The sequence below is a fragment of the Dermacentor albipictus genome, chromosome 8 (assembly GCF_038994185.2).
Source record: "Dermacentor albipictus isolate Rhodes 1998 colony chromosome 8, USDA_Dalb.pri_finalv2, whole genome shotgun sequence".
Classification (NCBI taxonomy): domain Eukaryota; kingdom Metazoa; phylum Arthropoda; class Arachnida; order Ixodida; family Ixodidae; genus Dermacentor; species Dermacentor albipictus.
Genome location: NC_091828.1, coordinates 81,269,006 through 81,285,199, shown reverse-complemented (window position 1 = coordinate 81,285,199; position 16,194 = coordinate 81,269,006). Strand labels below are relative to the sequence as shown.

General features: G+C 47.4%; 1 protein-coding gene across 3 annotated transcripts in view; it reads left to right on the top strand.

The window, feature by feature from the left end:
- LOC135898653 (uncharacterized) overlaps positions 1-15,635 on the top strand; it is a 33,189-nt gene extending 17,554 nt beyond the window's left edge. The window contains exons 4-5 of one of the 3 annotated variants that reach the window (XM_070523641.1): positions 7,377-7,600; positions 14,967-15,635. In XM_070523641.1, coding sequence (XP_070379742.1) covers positions 7,377-7,600; positions 14,967-15,189 — 447 coding nt within the window. In that variant the 3' untranslated portion in view covers positions 15,190-15,635. Of the gene's footprint in view, positions 1-7,376; positions 7,601-8,431; positions 8,888-14,966 lie in introns of those variants that run through there. The other 2 variants (XM_065427725.2, XM_065427726.2) reach the window with 2 other exon arrangements.
- The last annotated feature ends 559 nt before the right edge of the window (positions 15,636-16,194 follow it).

The following is a 16,194-nucleotide window of genomic DNA, read 5'->3' as shown; positions in this document are numbered from 1 at the left end:
GAGCTAGGCGGGTTGCTCACTTGAACTTCGAGCACATTCAAGGCATGGTGACTGCGATGGCTCTCCGGCGGTATAGCTTGATCTTCCGACAGCATTATTGACTTCGACTTCAGGTCGATGATTCCGCCGTGTTGGTTCAGGAAGGCCATTTCGAGAATGACGTCTCGTGAACATTGTTGGAGGATAACGAAAGTTGAAGGGTAAGACCGGTCATCAATGCTAATTCTTGCCGTGCAGATTCTAGTAGGCGTTATGATGTGTCCTCTAGCGGTCCGACTTCACGGGCCTTCTCATGCAGTCTTAACATTCTTCAACTGGGCGGCCATGGATCCACTCATGACGGAGTAATCGGCTCCTGTGTCTTCTAAGGCGGTGACTGCGTGGCCGTCGATAAGCACGTCGAGGTCAGTGGTTCTTTGTCTTGCGTTACAGTTAGGTCTCGGCGTCGGATCATGGCTGTGTCGCGTTTACCTGTTGCTTGTACATGGCGTCGTCAGGTGGTCTTTCGTCTGCGCATTCATTGCTTCGACTTCGTTGGGACGCCAGCGTGTCCTTATGTCGTTGAGGTAGTCTTTTCGAAGTCTTCGTAGGCAGGCGGAGGATCTTCGGCAGCTCGACGAACAGCAACCGCACCTTCATCGGTTGCTGCTTCTAGTTTCCCGGATAGGGGCTCACGGACCGGCGCCGGGCTGGGCTATTGTATGGACGGCACTGCGGCGACAGGTAGCGGCCTGGTAATGGCGAACGGGACGGTCGTCGAGGGCTCCACTGAGTCGTGGCGAGGTAGTTGGCGATGTCACGAGGTCATTCACCTTCCCTCGGGCGCGCTGCGTTGACGACGAAGCTTCGCAATCCCAGGTCGTGCTATGGGGATGGGTGTACACATGGCCCGCTTCGCCGCAGTGGTAGCAGAGTGGGCGGTAGTAGGGGGCGCGCCAAATGTCCGTCTTTCTCGCGTAGGTGTACTGGGCGACGGGTGGGCGTGCTGACGGCGGCGGTTGCGGCGACGGTTGCGGCGGCGGTGGCGGACGACGGAATTGGGGCGTTACAGGGCCCTTGTGCGGTCGTGAAGGGGGACCTTGACGGCATGCGACAGCGGCGTGGGTCATCGCTTCTGACTGGGGCTGCGGTAACTGAGGTTACGCCTCAGGATCTCCAAGCAATCGCTGATTCTTATCCTTCACGATGTCAGCGATTGAGGCCACTTGAGTCTGCGACGAAGGCAAGACCTTGCGAAGTTCTCCGGGCACAATGGCCCTGATGGTCTCTTGCAGATCACCGGAACCCAGCGCTTGGATGGCGCCCTGATGTGTGAGCGCTTGACGGTTATATTGCCTAGTGCGCATTTCTGAAATTTTCTCAATCGTCTTTGCCTCTATCAAGAATTCGGCTATGGTCTGCGGTGTGTTTCTGGTGAGTCCGGCGAAAAGTTCTTGCTTTACGCCTCGCATCAAGAAACTCACTTCTTTCTCTTCGACATTTCCGGGTCAGCGTGCCGCAAAAGACGGGTCATCTCTTCCCTGAAGATGGCGATGGTCTCTTTGGGTAGTTGGGCTCGGGTTTCCAGCAGAACTTCGGCCCTCTCTTCGTTGACAACGCTCGCGAACGTCTTCAGCAAGTTACTGCGGAACAGGTCCCATGTTTTAAGGGTGGACTCCTGGTTCTCGAACCAAGTCCTCGCGACATCTTCCAAGGAAAAGTGCACATGTCGTAGCTTATCCTCAGAAGTCTAGTTGTTGAAGGTCGAGATTCTTTCGAAGGTTTCAAGCCAGCTTTCCTAATCCTCCGGCGTAGCTACACGGAAGCTAGGGGGCTCTCTGGGCTGTTGAAATACGATTGGTGACACTGGGGCTGCCATTATGGTTGCCTTGGCCACAATGTTCTTGGCCTTCTCAGGTAGACGTCCGTGCTCCGGGGGCAGCTGTTAAAGACGGCGGCTTGCTCGATGGTCCGGGACTACGTTGGTGTTCCGTTTGCGGTCCGGGCGTGGATCACGGCTTGTCGGGGGTGTACGGTGCATGAAAGAAAAGAACCTCCACCAGATGTTACATAGAATGACGTATGAAGAACACAGTAGCAATCACCGTACACATTACCATGACTGCCGCTAAGACCCTTTGTCAAATAACACACATCGTTCATTGGCGTTGCTTTATAGGATTAACTTTTTTTGATCTCGAAACAGCATTTGATGCTCTAAATACAATGTATCCAAAAATCAATTAATAAATTACGGTTTTCATGGAAATGTCATTGAGATACGTTCCCATTACCACAAAAATACTATATGAACAGTGCTAATGAATACTATCACGTCTTCTATGCGAGAGTAGCGCACCAGTGGCCTACAAGGATCGTACCTCGATCACTAATTTTCATCTCTTTATGTCAACGATTTGGCATATATAGTGAACTCTTTTAACGTAGTGATGCACGCTGACGATACGTGATATATCATGACATCTAATAATCCGGATTAACATTAAGTGAAAGCAAACGTTGAGAGGAAATAAGGTACCTGATGAATATCAAGTAACAGACGATGTACTAAATATATAATAATAAGTGCGGTACGTCCCTCCCGAGTTAATAATCGATGAACACTAATGAAAGAGAGATAATCAGAGAGAGAGTCTCAAAAAATAATTTCAAATAAATACCGCTCAACAATGGTAGACCAACGCTTAAACTGGCCACAGCAGATGCAAAGAAGACGCCACACATTTTTTGCGCCAACACAGGTTCGTATGAATGCAACGATGCAGGTGACAATGATTGAAAGCAAGATATGTTTTATTCATTGTCACCTCTCATATTGCAGTGTGACTTGGACTGAGCCCATACCTGTGCTCGTAACGCTGGATTCGCACGGCGGGTGCGATTGCGGGCAAATCGGTCACGTGGCGTGAGACGTCAATCGGATGACGTTGCATGTGGAGTGAGCATTCACGCGACAGAAGGTGACAGTGCGGCTGGAGCAGCCCTCGCCTTGGCAACGACGACTTCGCCCTCCGTGGTATCGCCAAGCGCCTTCTCGCGTGGACGGAGCGAGCGCCACGTGAAGCCGAGTTCGCAGGCGCCTCTTCCACTAATCGCTGTGTGCAAAATGCGCACCTGTAAGGAGGAGCAGAACGGGCAACCAGGAAGGAGGGGAGAAGGGAGCCTCAACATGCAGTCGTGGGGAGAGGGCGGGGTGCCCCAGGGAGACAAAGAAAATGGCGGAGAGCTTTGCCTCACCCCCAAGTCAAATTCGGGCATAAAGCGCACGCCAACTTCGCTGTCGAATTTTTTTATACATATCGAGCCAAAATCCGTCGCTCCTTAGGGAGGGCTTGCATTACAGACTGGACTGTATATCGAGATAAACAAGAGCAGCTCATTTTCACAGAAGATATTGAAACCTGGGTGGAGCAAATATGCGAAACACATGAAAGAGCAACGAGGGAGATTGCTACGGAATCGGATATAACAGCGGTAGACAGCCGCCCCATACATTTATGGGAAGCACGCAGAAGCCTGGCGAGACGATGGAAAAGAGAAAGATTAAATAGGAAGCTCAATATACGTATAGCTCAACTAACACAGGAGGCTAATGCTTATGCACAAACTCTAGAAAACAATAATTGGCACCAATTCTGTGAATCTCTACAAGGAACCTTATACACAAAAAATACATGGGCCATTTTGAGAAGCATGATAGATCCTGCAAGTAGAAAAACAGCGACGAACCGAGATCTGCGATTACTTGAATGCGAATTTCAAGACGCTGACACCCATCTCCTAGACACACAAGAAGACATGTATATAGGAGCAAATTCCACGCAAAGCCATGATACTCCCACATATTTAGGAGGGAATAATGAGGAGCTAGACGCCTCTACATCGGTGGCAGATGTTTTCGCTGCAGCGCAAACTTTGAAGAGAAATACGGCGCCTGGACCCGACAAAATAACAAACGCCATGATTTAACAGTGCTAACAATGCTCAATGCTTTAACAGGGCTAACAGATCTTTTTAACAAACATGTATGGACTGAAGGAGGTCAAATCCCACAGGCATGGAAGCATGCAGAGATAATTCGAATACTGAAACCAGGGAAACCGAGGGACATAAAGAACCTCCGACCCATATCCCTTACCTCATGTCTGGGTAAGCTTTTTGAAAAGGTTATACAGATGAGACTCACTAGGTACATAGAAAGCAGCAGCTTTTCCCGGAAACTATGTTCGGCTTTAGACAGCATATGTCGGTAAAGGACGTGTTTCTCCTACTGAAAGAAGAAGTATTAAACACAGAGAGAGGAAAGGCAGACAGACTCATAGTGGCATTAGATATCAAAAAACTTTCGATACCATCTCGCACGAAAGCATTCTAACGGAACTATTGAACATGCACTGCGGACAGCGCACTTATGAATACATAAAATCTTTTCTAGACAGCCGCACAGCCACGATAGCGCTAGGATCCACCCGCTCAAACGTTCTACAGACCCCCAAAAGAGGAACGCCGCAAGGTTCAATTCTTTCACCGCTACTCCTTAATGTAGGGATGAAAGGACTAGCGGTGAAACAACAACGGATCCCAAACTTAGGACATGCGATTTACGCGGACGACGTAACTCTCTGGACCGCAAAGAGATCTTTGGGGGAACGTCAAGAAACCCCCCAGAAGGCAATTAGCATTGTTGAGGATCATGTAACAAAAGCTGGCATGAATCGCGCCCCGGAGAAATCCGAACTAATCCGAGTCAGAGCGCCTTATACACGAAAGGACGATAGACTTCCGATAAAGCTTGCTCTGGGAGGTCAAACCATGCAGGAGGTATCTAAAGCTCGCATACTCGGACTATGGATACAGGAAAATGGAGCAGTCGGGCACACGATCGCAAATCTCCGGAAAACGGTTAACAGCGTGTCTAGGATGATAAACCGAGTAGCAAGAAACAGAAAAGGCTTCAAGGGGGACGAGACGATAAAGCTCGTGCAGGCATTTATCATAAGCCGTGTAACCTTTGGCCTTCCTTTCCAAAAAGTATCAAACTCAGAGGAAACTAAAATAAACGCCCTTACACGCACAGTTTATAAGGCGGCGCTTGGTCTACCGATTTGCACTAGCAGGACGCTTTTTAATGCAATAGGCAAAAGCAACACATTTGAATAACTCGTGGCTGCAACACCGATTCCACAACGAGAAAGGCTTAATTCCACGGAGCATGGTCGAACACTTCTCCGTCGATTAGTGTATCCACTCAGAACGGCACATTGTAACGACCAAACAGAACTCCTCCCACCGAACATACGACCTCAGATCTCTGCGTCCCCAATCGCTAAAAACATGAGCGAGAAATACCACAGACAACGGCGCCTTGCGCGGGCCAGGACACTCGAACGCAGGTTTGGTAGAAATCCGGAGGTTTATTACAGGGACGCGTGAAAACAGGATAGCAAAACTTTCACTGTGGTAGCCATAAACGCACAAACTACTACTTCCGCAACAGTCAGAAAAGAGTCGGTGGCCACGGCAGAGACTACTGCGGTGGCTCTGGCTATACGTGACGCTGAAAATAGAGCACGTTCTGCGTTAATACTAACTGACTTGCCCTCGGCATGTCGCCTTTTCACGGCAGGCACCCTGCCCAAACTCACCATCGAAATCCTTCGAAGAAATCTCACGGAACACCACGCTATTACGTGGTGTCCGGCACATGCCGGAGTGAGGGGTAACGAGAGGGCGGGCCGCCTCGCTCGAGAATATAGCATCCGAGCGACGGAACGCACTCTCGTAGAATCTCCGATCACGGCAAAAGATATCATGGAGGCACAGAGACGAGGAAGGCAACGGTATAGCTTTCCAGCCACATCCTTGGACTCAGCGCAAAAGCGGGACTGGCGCCGACTACAAACCCGTACATAGCCACACTTACTCCTACTAAACCACATACACCCCACCCGGTATCCCAAGACGTGCCCTTGGTGCGGAGGGCGGCCATCTCTTGACGATGTCACATGGTCGTGCCAGAGTCGGCCACAAGAAATCCAATCACCCCATTATGGGGCAAAACTCCAACAGTAGGCAGTGGGAGGTGTGGCTAGCCAGCACGGTGCGGGAGGGCCAATTGGCCCTTCTCGACCAAGCCCGGCGTGCCGCGATCGCCAGTGGGGCCCTGGACTGAGGGACTCACCCACTGGACCTGAATGTGATTTCTTTAATAAATGTTTTGTACTACTACTACTACTGTCGAGTTTTTAAAATTTTGTATATACATGGCTATTAAACAGTCAGCAAATAGCCTATATGTTAACGATTGTTGTGATGGTGATTCTCTTCCTTATTTATTTCCGTAGGCAGTTTTGTGTCATGTACTCAGTTACCTCGTAGGGGCGTATATAGGTGTAACGGAAGAAATGCTGGACTTCACGTCTACTTGCGTTCTTACGGTTGGACTTCTGTATTCGTATAGCGATTTCCTAGTACTGCAATTATATTTTCACGCAGTTGTGATGGTGAAAAAAGCAGCAAAACTGGGAATGATGTAAGTAACCTTTTATTGGGCTAACTTGTGCCTGCATGTATACATGCAGGCTCAAGTTTGCCTAACATGCAGCCGCATCCAGCGCAGCGCGATACATTTTTTCAGACGGTGAAAAGAGCCCACCCATAAAAGGTAAATAAGTTCACGTGTCAATATGGGGGGTGGAAAAGCGAAATGAACCTGTTGAGCTAAATGCCTCGCAGCCTGCAAGCAGATAAAAATGCGCCATTTAATGAAAAAAAAAAGATTGCCAGTTGCTTCGCTGTGTTCCCGTCCAAGAGAAACCGAAAAATAGCTTCGACTCAATTGCCAGCCACAGAAAGCGAGAACTCGCGAGAACTCACCCTGAAATATGAGATAGATTAAAAGTGTCATTTCTGTTGTCGGTGGCCAGCGTACATGCACCAGTGTTATTTGCAGAGACTGCGCAATGTAATTAACATTTAATGTAGGTTAAATCGAAATGAAAGTGTCTCATTTTGAAATCGAGGAATCGAATAATTTGAGGAAGCGTATTGAAACCATGGTATCCAATATTGCAGAGACAGTCCAGTGCGTCTTCTTCTAACCGAGGTATATTCTCAAAATTATGGTTTAAAATCTACGTTTGTTTACAATTAGCTGACGAATGCATTGATTTATAATTCTCTGTACGCGTCTGGCCAGGGTCCACAAACACTGATGGGAGACTGCATTTGTCTTGATACATTCAGTTTTCCAAATGGGATCATGCAATTGACCGATGGATTGAAATTGAATATTGCGAACTGTGTGTGCATCTGGTAAAGAATATCGTGTGCGCGCATTCTGTTCATCACAACGCCGTTTTTTTTTTGTTTTCTAGCCAGAATGGTCCCACCACTCAACGGACATTGTGCGCATACGTGTCCTGATGCGTTACGGGGGCATCTACCTCGACGCGGACGTGTTCGTGGTGCAGTCTCTGCGACGGTTTCTTCGTTACGAGGCCACCGTGGGTGGCGTAGAAGATGGAACTTTTGGCAACATGATAATGATCGCGCACAACAACTCCCGTGTCATGCGTCTGTTCATGGACACCTACCGCGAGTGAGTAGCGCGCAGATGCAGCAGTTGCGAAAACAAATGTTTTGCGCGCTAGCGACAATGTTCAGATCGCCAAATTACGAGAACCCGCAGAACCAAAGAGTGACACTTTATAACAGAACAATTTTTACAGCTATCTGGTGCATAATGAAGTGTCCGGCCAGATGATTTTGATCTGGCGGGGCGTGAAATGTACTTTCTTTAGAATTTGTAGCGCTGGTTCGTGGGTTCTGCCTTTGGAAAAATTACGCACTGCCGTATTGGTGTCACAGAAAATTATTTTGGCTGCGGTATTTGTGATAGCTATTGCTATCGCGGTTTCTTCCGCTTCTTCCGCGTGCCTTCCAAAAATGGTAACCGCGATGATTGGTTTGAGGTCGTTTCCTACCCGTGCGGAGAAAGCGTCGCGTTCTCCGAGTTGGTTTGCGTAGTGTCTCTGGAGTACTTTGGCCCGGGCCTGTCTCCGTTTGCTGTGATACTCCGGGTGCATGTTCTTTGGGATTGGGTCATCCCTGAGGCGATTGAAGATGTCAAGGCACTCTCGTTCCGTAATGGAATAGTTGCGCTCCGATGGTGCTAGGAGGCGGCTCGCATAAGCAATAACGCGATCCTTGCCACGCTGACGCTGGGCTAAGACGAAACCTATGGTAGGGGCCTCGAAGTGGGCGAGAATGGGTGGTGAGGTTAGAAGATTGACGAGACGAGAGAAGGTGGCTGCTTCTGCAGTGCCCTGCGTGAATTCTGCAGTGCCCTGCGCCCTGCGCCGTGCCCAGTGGGCACGGCGGAGGCACCGAGACCATGCGTCTCACGAATCCCTTCTTGTTTATTGTGCAGGCCGTCCTTTTCACTTTTTCACCTGTACCGGCCGAGGAACTGAACACCGACAATCAACCAAATGCCACTACGACTGCGCATCAAGTTGCCGGGTTTGACACATCGATTCATGGTGCCGACGATTGTCTATGGAGCTTGCGCGGTTGGAGAGCTACGCCAGACGTTCACGTGACACCAACGTCATCTACGTCTCCTACATGGGTGTACTTAAAGGACTGCAGTGCACGGATCACGACCAGTGGGCACGGCGGAGGCACCGAGACCATGCGTCTCACGAATCCCTTCTTGTTTATTGTGCAGGCCGTCCTTTTCACTTTTTCACCTGTACCGGCCGAGGAACTGAACACCGACAATCAACCAAATGCCACTACGACTGCGCATCAAGTTGCCGGGTTTGACACATCGATTCATGGTGCCGACGATTGTCTATGGAGCCTGCGCGGTTGGAGAGCTACGCCAGACGTTCACGTGACACCAACGTCATCTACGTCTCCTACATGGGTGTACTTAAAGGACTGCAGTGCACGGATCACGACCAGTGGGCACGGCGGAGGCACCGAGACCATGCGTCTCACGAATCCCTTCTTGTTTATTGTGCAGGTGAGGCAGGACCATTTGGTTCATTCTTACCGTAGCAACAACGTATGCCTCTTGCTTCTGCCGTGCCCACGGTCCATTTTTGATCTTACATTGATGATGTATCACTGTTTTGTTAATCTGTTACCATGTTGTGGGGACATTGAATCTAATCCGGGTCCTTCTACTGATGACATTCTTAAAATCATACTCGACGACATACGAGACCTCAAGCAAACAACGAACAGTAAACTTAAAGAGTCTACCGACAAATTGAACGCCATTGACATGAAATTGGATAACTTAGCTTCAACGGTCACCAAATATACGAGTAAAGTTGATGCCTTGCAAGAGACAGTCGACAGCTTACTTTTGAAGATTGACGACCTCGAGAACCGAAGCAGACGCGGTAACCTCATCATTTTTGGAGTAAAGGAAGCAAAAGGGGAGGATATTGCCTCTCTTGAGCGGACAGTATCGAAAAATATCCTTGACGACCTGTTGAAGCTGCCCAACGTGGGCATTGAACGAATCCATAGAATCGGTAAGCCAACAAAGAATAAGTGTCGTCCAGTTATTCTCAAGCTTGTTGATGGGAGAGACAAACTTAGGATTTTGAAAAGCTGTGCTAAATTGCGAGATACAGAATTCAGTATTTCGGAAGACTTTTCGCCTAGGGTACAGTCTATCCGCAAGAAGCTATGGGCAAGTACCAAAGTAAACAGGTCCAAAGGGGATAAAGTCATCCTTGTTTTCGACAAGGTTAGAATTAATGGGACCCTTTACTTTTGGAATGAGGCGCGGAACGCACTTGTTCAGTCTACTAGGCAATGACCACGCTCTTGGGATGATTGCACCCAACAATGCAATCCAAACAACCCCCCTCCTCAGCCGACAGTTCCTCACAAACGAAGAGCTTTATCCTTAATGAATGTCAACGCTAGAAGCATTGTAAATAAAAGCGACGATCTAGAAGGTTTACTCATTGCTTACGATCCTGACATCACCGTGGTAACAGAGACTTGGCTTCACGATAGCATAGATGATGCAGATGTTGTACCTGTCACGCATGAAATCATCCGTTATGATCGCTGTTCAAGAGGGGGAGGTGTGGCACTTCTGATAAAGAAAGGCACTCAGTATACGCTGGTCCCACACCATAAGCAGATTGAAATGGTGTGGATAGCTGCCAAACTTTCCGGCCAAAACGCACTTATCGGAGCTGTCTATAGGCCACCCAATGCTGATATTTCTATGCTGGAGGCACTACACGACTTTCTATACGACAACAAAAAGCGCTACAGTTGCGTTATAATGAGTGGCGACTTCAACATGCCTAATATAGACTGGGACTTGATGTGTGCTACTTCAACATGCCATCACGCGGATCTGTTGCTAGACATCGCATATGCGTTCGATCTACACCAGGTAGTGCATACCCCAACGCGCCAGACTGCCGTATCAAGTTCGATTCTCGACCTCGTCTTCATATCCGAAAATGTCAGTCAACTAGGTTATACTGTTGATATAGTGCCCGGTATATCGGACCATTTCTCTGTCCTTTTTAAAAGCCAACTGTGGCGTAAAGCTGAGCGCAACAAGCCAAGGACCTACTATGATTTTAATAATGCAGACGATGTCAGCATATTAGATTTCTTAGAACTAGACTATGATTTCTTTTTACAGTGCCACAGAAACTTTACAACTGTTAATAGTTTGTGGCAGCACTTCAAATGTTCGGTGCGTCATTGCATGAACAAATATATCCCGAAAAAACATAGTAGCAAACGTCGAAGCCCCTGGATAACGCGCGAAATCATTCATATAAAGCGGCGCGTAAAACGATTATCGTCTAAAAACCAGAGAGATAGCGGCACCTTGGCTGAGCTGCGATCGGACTTGCGTTCGAAAATAAAATCGTCCAGATTCACTTTTTTTAACGTCAAAATGCACAACTTTCTTTCCAGCGATCCGAGAAAGTTTTGGCTTCACTTGACGCAAAAGAAGGAACCAGTTAACAAATTGAAAATACACGATAAGGACGTCATTGACCCAACTTGTATAGCAACGGCATACAACGACTATTTTTCGTCCGTTTTTCTGCGCAGTGCCGATAACAATATAGATTTCAGCCACGCAACTATGTATGAACTTCCAGAGCTAATAATCACAGAAGAAGGTATTTTTTCAGCATTGCTTAGCTTAGACATTAGGAAATCTTCGGGACCCGACGAAATCCCCAATGCATTTTTGTTTAGATACGCGGAGTGGTGTGCCAAGTATCTTTATGTTATTTTTAGCAAAAGTTTGGAGAAAGGAGAAGTTCCTTCCGACTGGAAAATAGGCAAAATTGTACCAATACACAAGACTGGCGATAAGCTCACAGTAACTAACTATCGCCCGGTGTCGTTGTTGTGCACAGCTAGCAAAGTACTAGAACATTTCCTTTTCAAACATTTAAGCAGCTTCCTAGAAGGCAACAATTTCTTCATGAACAGTCAACACGGATTCAGGCGTGGCCTTTCAACAGTGACACAGTTACTCCATATTACTAATGATTTGTTTGCAGTTCTTGATAACAGTGGCCAGGTCGACATAATCTTTCTAGACTTTGAAAAAGCCTTTGACCGCGTGTCGCATTCCAAAATGATATTAAAACTAAAGCATCTCTTTAGAAATGAGCGCATTCTGAGGTGGCTCGACTCTTACCTAACGCATCGCCAACAATATGTTCAAATAGGTGACTCTAAATCATCAATGCTTCCAGTACTTTCAGGCGTACCTCAAGGGTCCGTCCTTGGACCATTACTTTTTCTTATTTATCTGAATGATCTCTCACTTGACACTGCTGTACAATGCCGATTTTTTGCGGATGACTGTGTTGTTTATCATGCCATTCAAACTAAAGATGATCAATTACTCTTAAGTAATTCTCTAACCTCAATTGCTAATTGGTGCCAGACCTGGAAAATGAGCCTAAATATCCCTAAGTGCTCCCAAATGACCGTAACAAAAAAGAAGAGTCCACTATCGCATGCATACAAAATTAACGACGTTGGCGTTACTCTTGTTGATACGTTTAAATATCTGGGCATTGAAATATCTCGCGATTTAAGATGGAGTGCGCACATTAAAAAGATAGTTTCGACAGCCTCAAAAAGACTATGGTTACTGCGGCAACGTTTGAAGCACTGTACAAGCAAGACGAAATTAGTTGGTTATACTTCACTGGTGCGTCCTCTACTTGAATATGGTGATGTCGTTTGGGACCCACACACTAAAACTGATACAGCTAGGCTGGAAAAAGTACAAAAAAAGGCACTCAGGTTTATTTTTAATGCCTACGGAAGACAAGTATCACTATCTGATCTCCGTTCAAGGTCTGGCCTTCCAACACTGGAAGAACGCCGTAAGCTACACCGTCTGAAGATGCTTTACACGATAGTGAACGGCCAAACTAAAATGAATTTTGAGGAATACTTACAATTTAACACGTGTAGAAGTACCCGCGGAAAGCACGAACTTACCCTTATTGTACCCCAGGCTAGAACTATCGCTTATCAATTTTCATTTTTTCCTAGAACGATAAGAGAATGGAACAGGCTTCCACAAGAGGTAACGCACAAACGTACTGTTGACTCTTTCTTATCGGCTATTTCTCAGTTGTGAGCGAAGCACGCAATTCCTTTCGTACCGAATTTTTATTCAACTCATGTCATTAGTTTCAGAGATATTGTTCTGCGCAGTAGCGTACAAGTATGATCTGTGAAGCACTGTGTGTGTGTGAGCTTGCTGTGTTCGAATTTTATTTTGACTTTTTTGCTTGTACAGTATCCCTTTGTATTTTCTATGTACCACTCCTGCTTTGGCTGCTAAAAAGCAGCTGGCAGTATTTTCAAATAAAATAAATAAAAATAAAATAAAATAGAATTGTACGCCTTTCTTCAAAGGATTAGTTAGGGGCCTAGCAATTGTCGCAAAATCTGGAACAAATGACGAAAGTACGAGCAACCCCCAACAAAACTTCGAACGTCTGCGGCTGTCTTCGGAACCGGAAACTCTCGGACAGCGCGAGTTTTACCGGGATCAGGTTGTACTGATCAGATGGCCCAGAAGAGTAATTTGTCGGTGGCCGAAACGACATGAGGACGAGTTAAGTTGCAGCTTCGCCTTTCGAAATGCATCAAGTACATTTATGAGACGCTCAAGGTGAGTGTCGAACGTTGGCGAGAAGACGATGACGTCGTCGAGGTAGCACAGGCATATGGACCATTTAAAACCTTGGAGCAAGGAGTCCATCATACGTTCAAAGGTGACTGGGGCGTTGCATAATTCAAACAGCATTACTTTAAATTGGTATAAGCCATCAGGTCTGATGAACGCGGTTTTTTCTCTGTCCATATCGCCGACCACTTCGGAGTTCCGTGGTGAGGACGGGGATCACTGACCTCCACCACAGATGTTACGTGTCGAAAAACACAGACGACAGATGCTATTTACAGGCAATTTACACTGGAGCCAGGCAGCCAGGCTGATACTCGCTCGTACCAAGGCCACCAACCGACTTCGTCGTCGTTCTCGCGGCAGCTCGTCTCTTGAGCATCCCTCGATGATATCGTAATTATATTTATTCAAGAATGTTTTTACTAATGAAAACAACGTATCATTATTTCGCATTATTGGTGGCGCCTCCAGGACACCAAAGCGATAACGGGGAGATCAAAGCTAGAAGCCGGACTGGCCCGTGGGTTGGCGCTCGCAGAGGCCTGCGTGGGCCAGGGGAGTATAAGATCGGCTGTCTGCGACAGCGGGCAGCCAATTTTTTATGCGAACACCCCCTGGCACTATTCGAACTCCGCGGGCCCCTTCCACGGGCCGCCCTGCTTCCAGCTTTGATCCCTCCGCTAACGCTTGCGTGCCCCGCAGATCCTGCGCCACCTTGTTTAATACAACTTCAGCTGCTCTCTTCAGGTTTCCATTTGCCGGTTACATGTGCCCTTCTGGAGCAGTGTTTGTAAAAAATCCGATCTATCATCGCGACGAAAAATGCGACCCGCGAATTATACAACACCATTCAGAACATTGCCCCCTTCATCACCAAACGGCGTCCGCGCCCGCTGGCTCACCCCGCGGGCAGCCAGCGGCGGAGCCTAAACAAACTCGATCGCTCTCCGCAATGCCGGCATGTCCAAGGGACAAAGGAACACAGCGCGCGCTCAGAAGCCTCCTCGGTAGTGCTTAGGCTGAGTCATATATTCAAGGAGCAAATCCCCGACATTTTCTCTCTCGCGCCCGCTCTTACTCGCGCCTGCGCAGAAATGTCGAGCGCCGTAAAAAGCGCCACCTCCGCTGTACATACTAGCAATTGTAGAAACGCTTCCGGGGAGACGACAAGAGTGAGCCGCACGTAAGGCAAAGTTGCGTGCAAGCATTTAAATTTTTTCCAGTGAGCTAAAATCTTCAAATGAACGCACAAGTGCGCTTTCTGTCACGTTCAAATTTATCGCCACGTAGAGCAGTATAAGTCCTCCTCACAGCGATACTCTCGTCTGCAGCAGCGTGATTTATAAGGCACTTTAGACAAATGAGCAGTTCGTTCAATTATCAGCTGCCTTCAGTGAAGTTCGCCATGGGAGATAGGATTATACGTATCAAGGGCTGAGGAAAAACACGGAAAGAAGGACTTTCAAGGCCCTTAAAGTCGAATGTACACACCAATATTTTGGACGCATAGGCAATAAATTGGCAGAATAATGACTTTAAAATGTGGGCATGTTGCCTGACCTGCTGTTTTCTAGTGATCAGATAACCAGTGGCCACAGTGCCACATATCCAGTCTTCGTACGATAGCATGCCAAGGGGCACATACTCAGTGGTCCCAGTTGTGCATAGTACTCTTGGTGAGGTTTCTCTTTGTTTTGTTTTGTTGCGGCACCTTCAATTACCGCTCTGCTCGCAGGTTCAATGCATCACTGTGGACCTACAATTCCGCAGACGTGCCCACCAGAGAACTGGGTGACAAGCGGCCTCACCTGTTCCACCGCATGTACCACGGCCTCGAGACATACATGCTTCCAGCTATCTACTTGCCCCACTTCATCCCCGACTGGCGCAACGCGTACGCCATGCACACCTTAATCAACCACCGCCATCTTGTGAAAGAAGACCCACTCTTTGGATAGGAGCTCAACGAGACAACCATCAGAAACTACGATACAGCCTTGGGACAGATGGTTCGCTCAGTTCTTTTCGGCACGTCAGATTTTGTCGCTCCCGATGCTCGCTTGCTGAATGTAACTGAACTGGCTACCATGAAGGACCGCGGCGATGACCTCACTCGAATGGATACTGGAAGTTCAAGACCATTCTATTATCCAAATTAGTTCCCGGGAATGGTGCCTGCGTTATCGGCAGCGCTGTTGACATAAGTTTCTTTCACGTCTGTGTACCAAGGAATAAAAGTTGATGGTTGAGAGAGTGAAATCTGCCTTAGTCAACGCCTAACGATGGTGCAAAACAGCTCGCACATTTAGGCAACTCCTGCAGTTACCTATCTTGTTTATAAATATCTTCACCCACCAACCAAGTTGCGCCATATCTGACGACTTTGTCCGTCTGATCTGAAGACCGAAATACTGAAGACGAAATACCGAAATGTTTTTGTGTGGCTTTGAGCTGCTCCTACAATTTGTTGTCATGCTAGTAAGAAATTTCCCCATTTATGTTTTCTACATGACACTTGCACGCTCTTCTTTAGGTAGGGTATTATTTGTTGTACGTAGAACGTTGTAAAATACAGCTTTTGCTAGAAGAGATAAATATCGCTTTTCAAAAAAAAAATGTTGCTCTGAGTCAATTTTATTGCATTGTGTGCAGTGGACCTGTTTATTAAGTCAAAAACTATTCAAAGGCAAGAGGTAATTAGAATCGACAACCGTTTATGGGCCCTACGCATTACATGGCATGCCCAGCTCAGTTTGATTGTCTTATTGTCGAAGAAAATATCGGCTACTCACGTTTCCTTTTGATCCACGCCTCTCTTCCTGTCTCTTAAGTTGCGCCTACCATTTTAGAGCGCAAGCCTAAAGGCTCCTTCACACGCTGCGACTGGAACGATGAAAATCGGTGCGGTCGCACGCGTCGCAGTGCGATTTTAATTGGGCCAATTTCACATGATTGCAATTTCA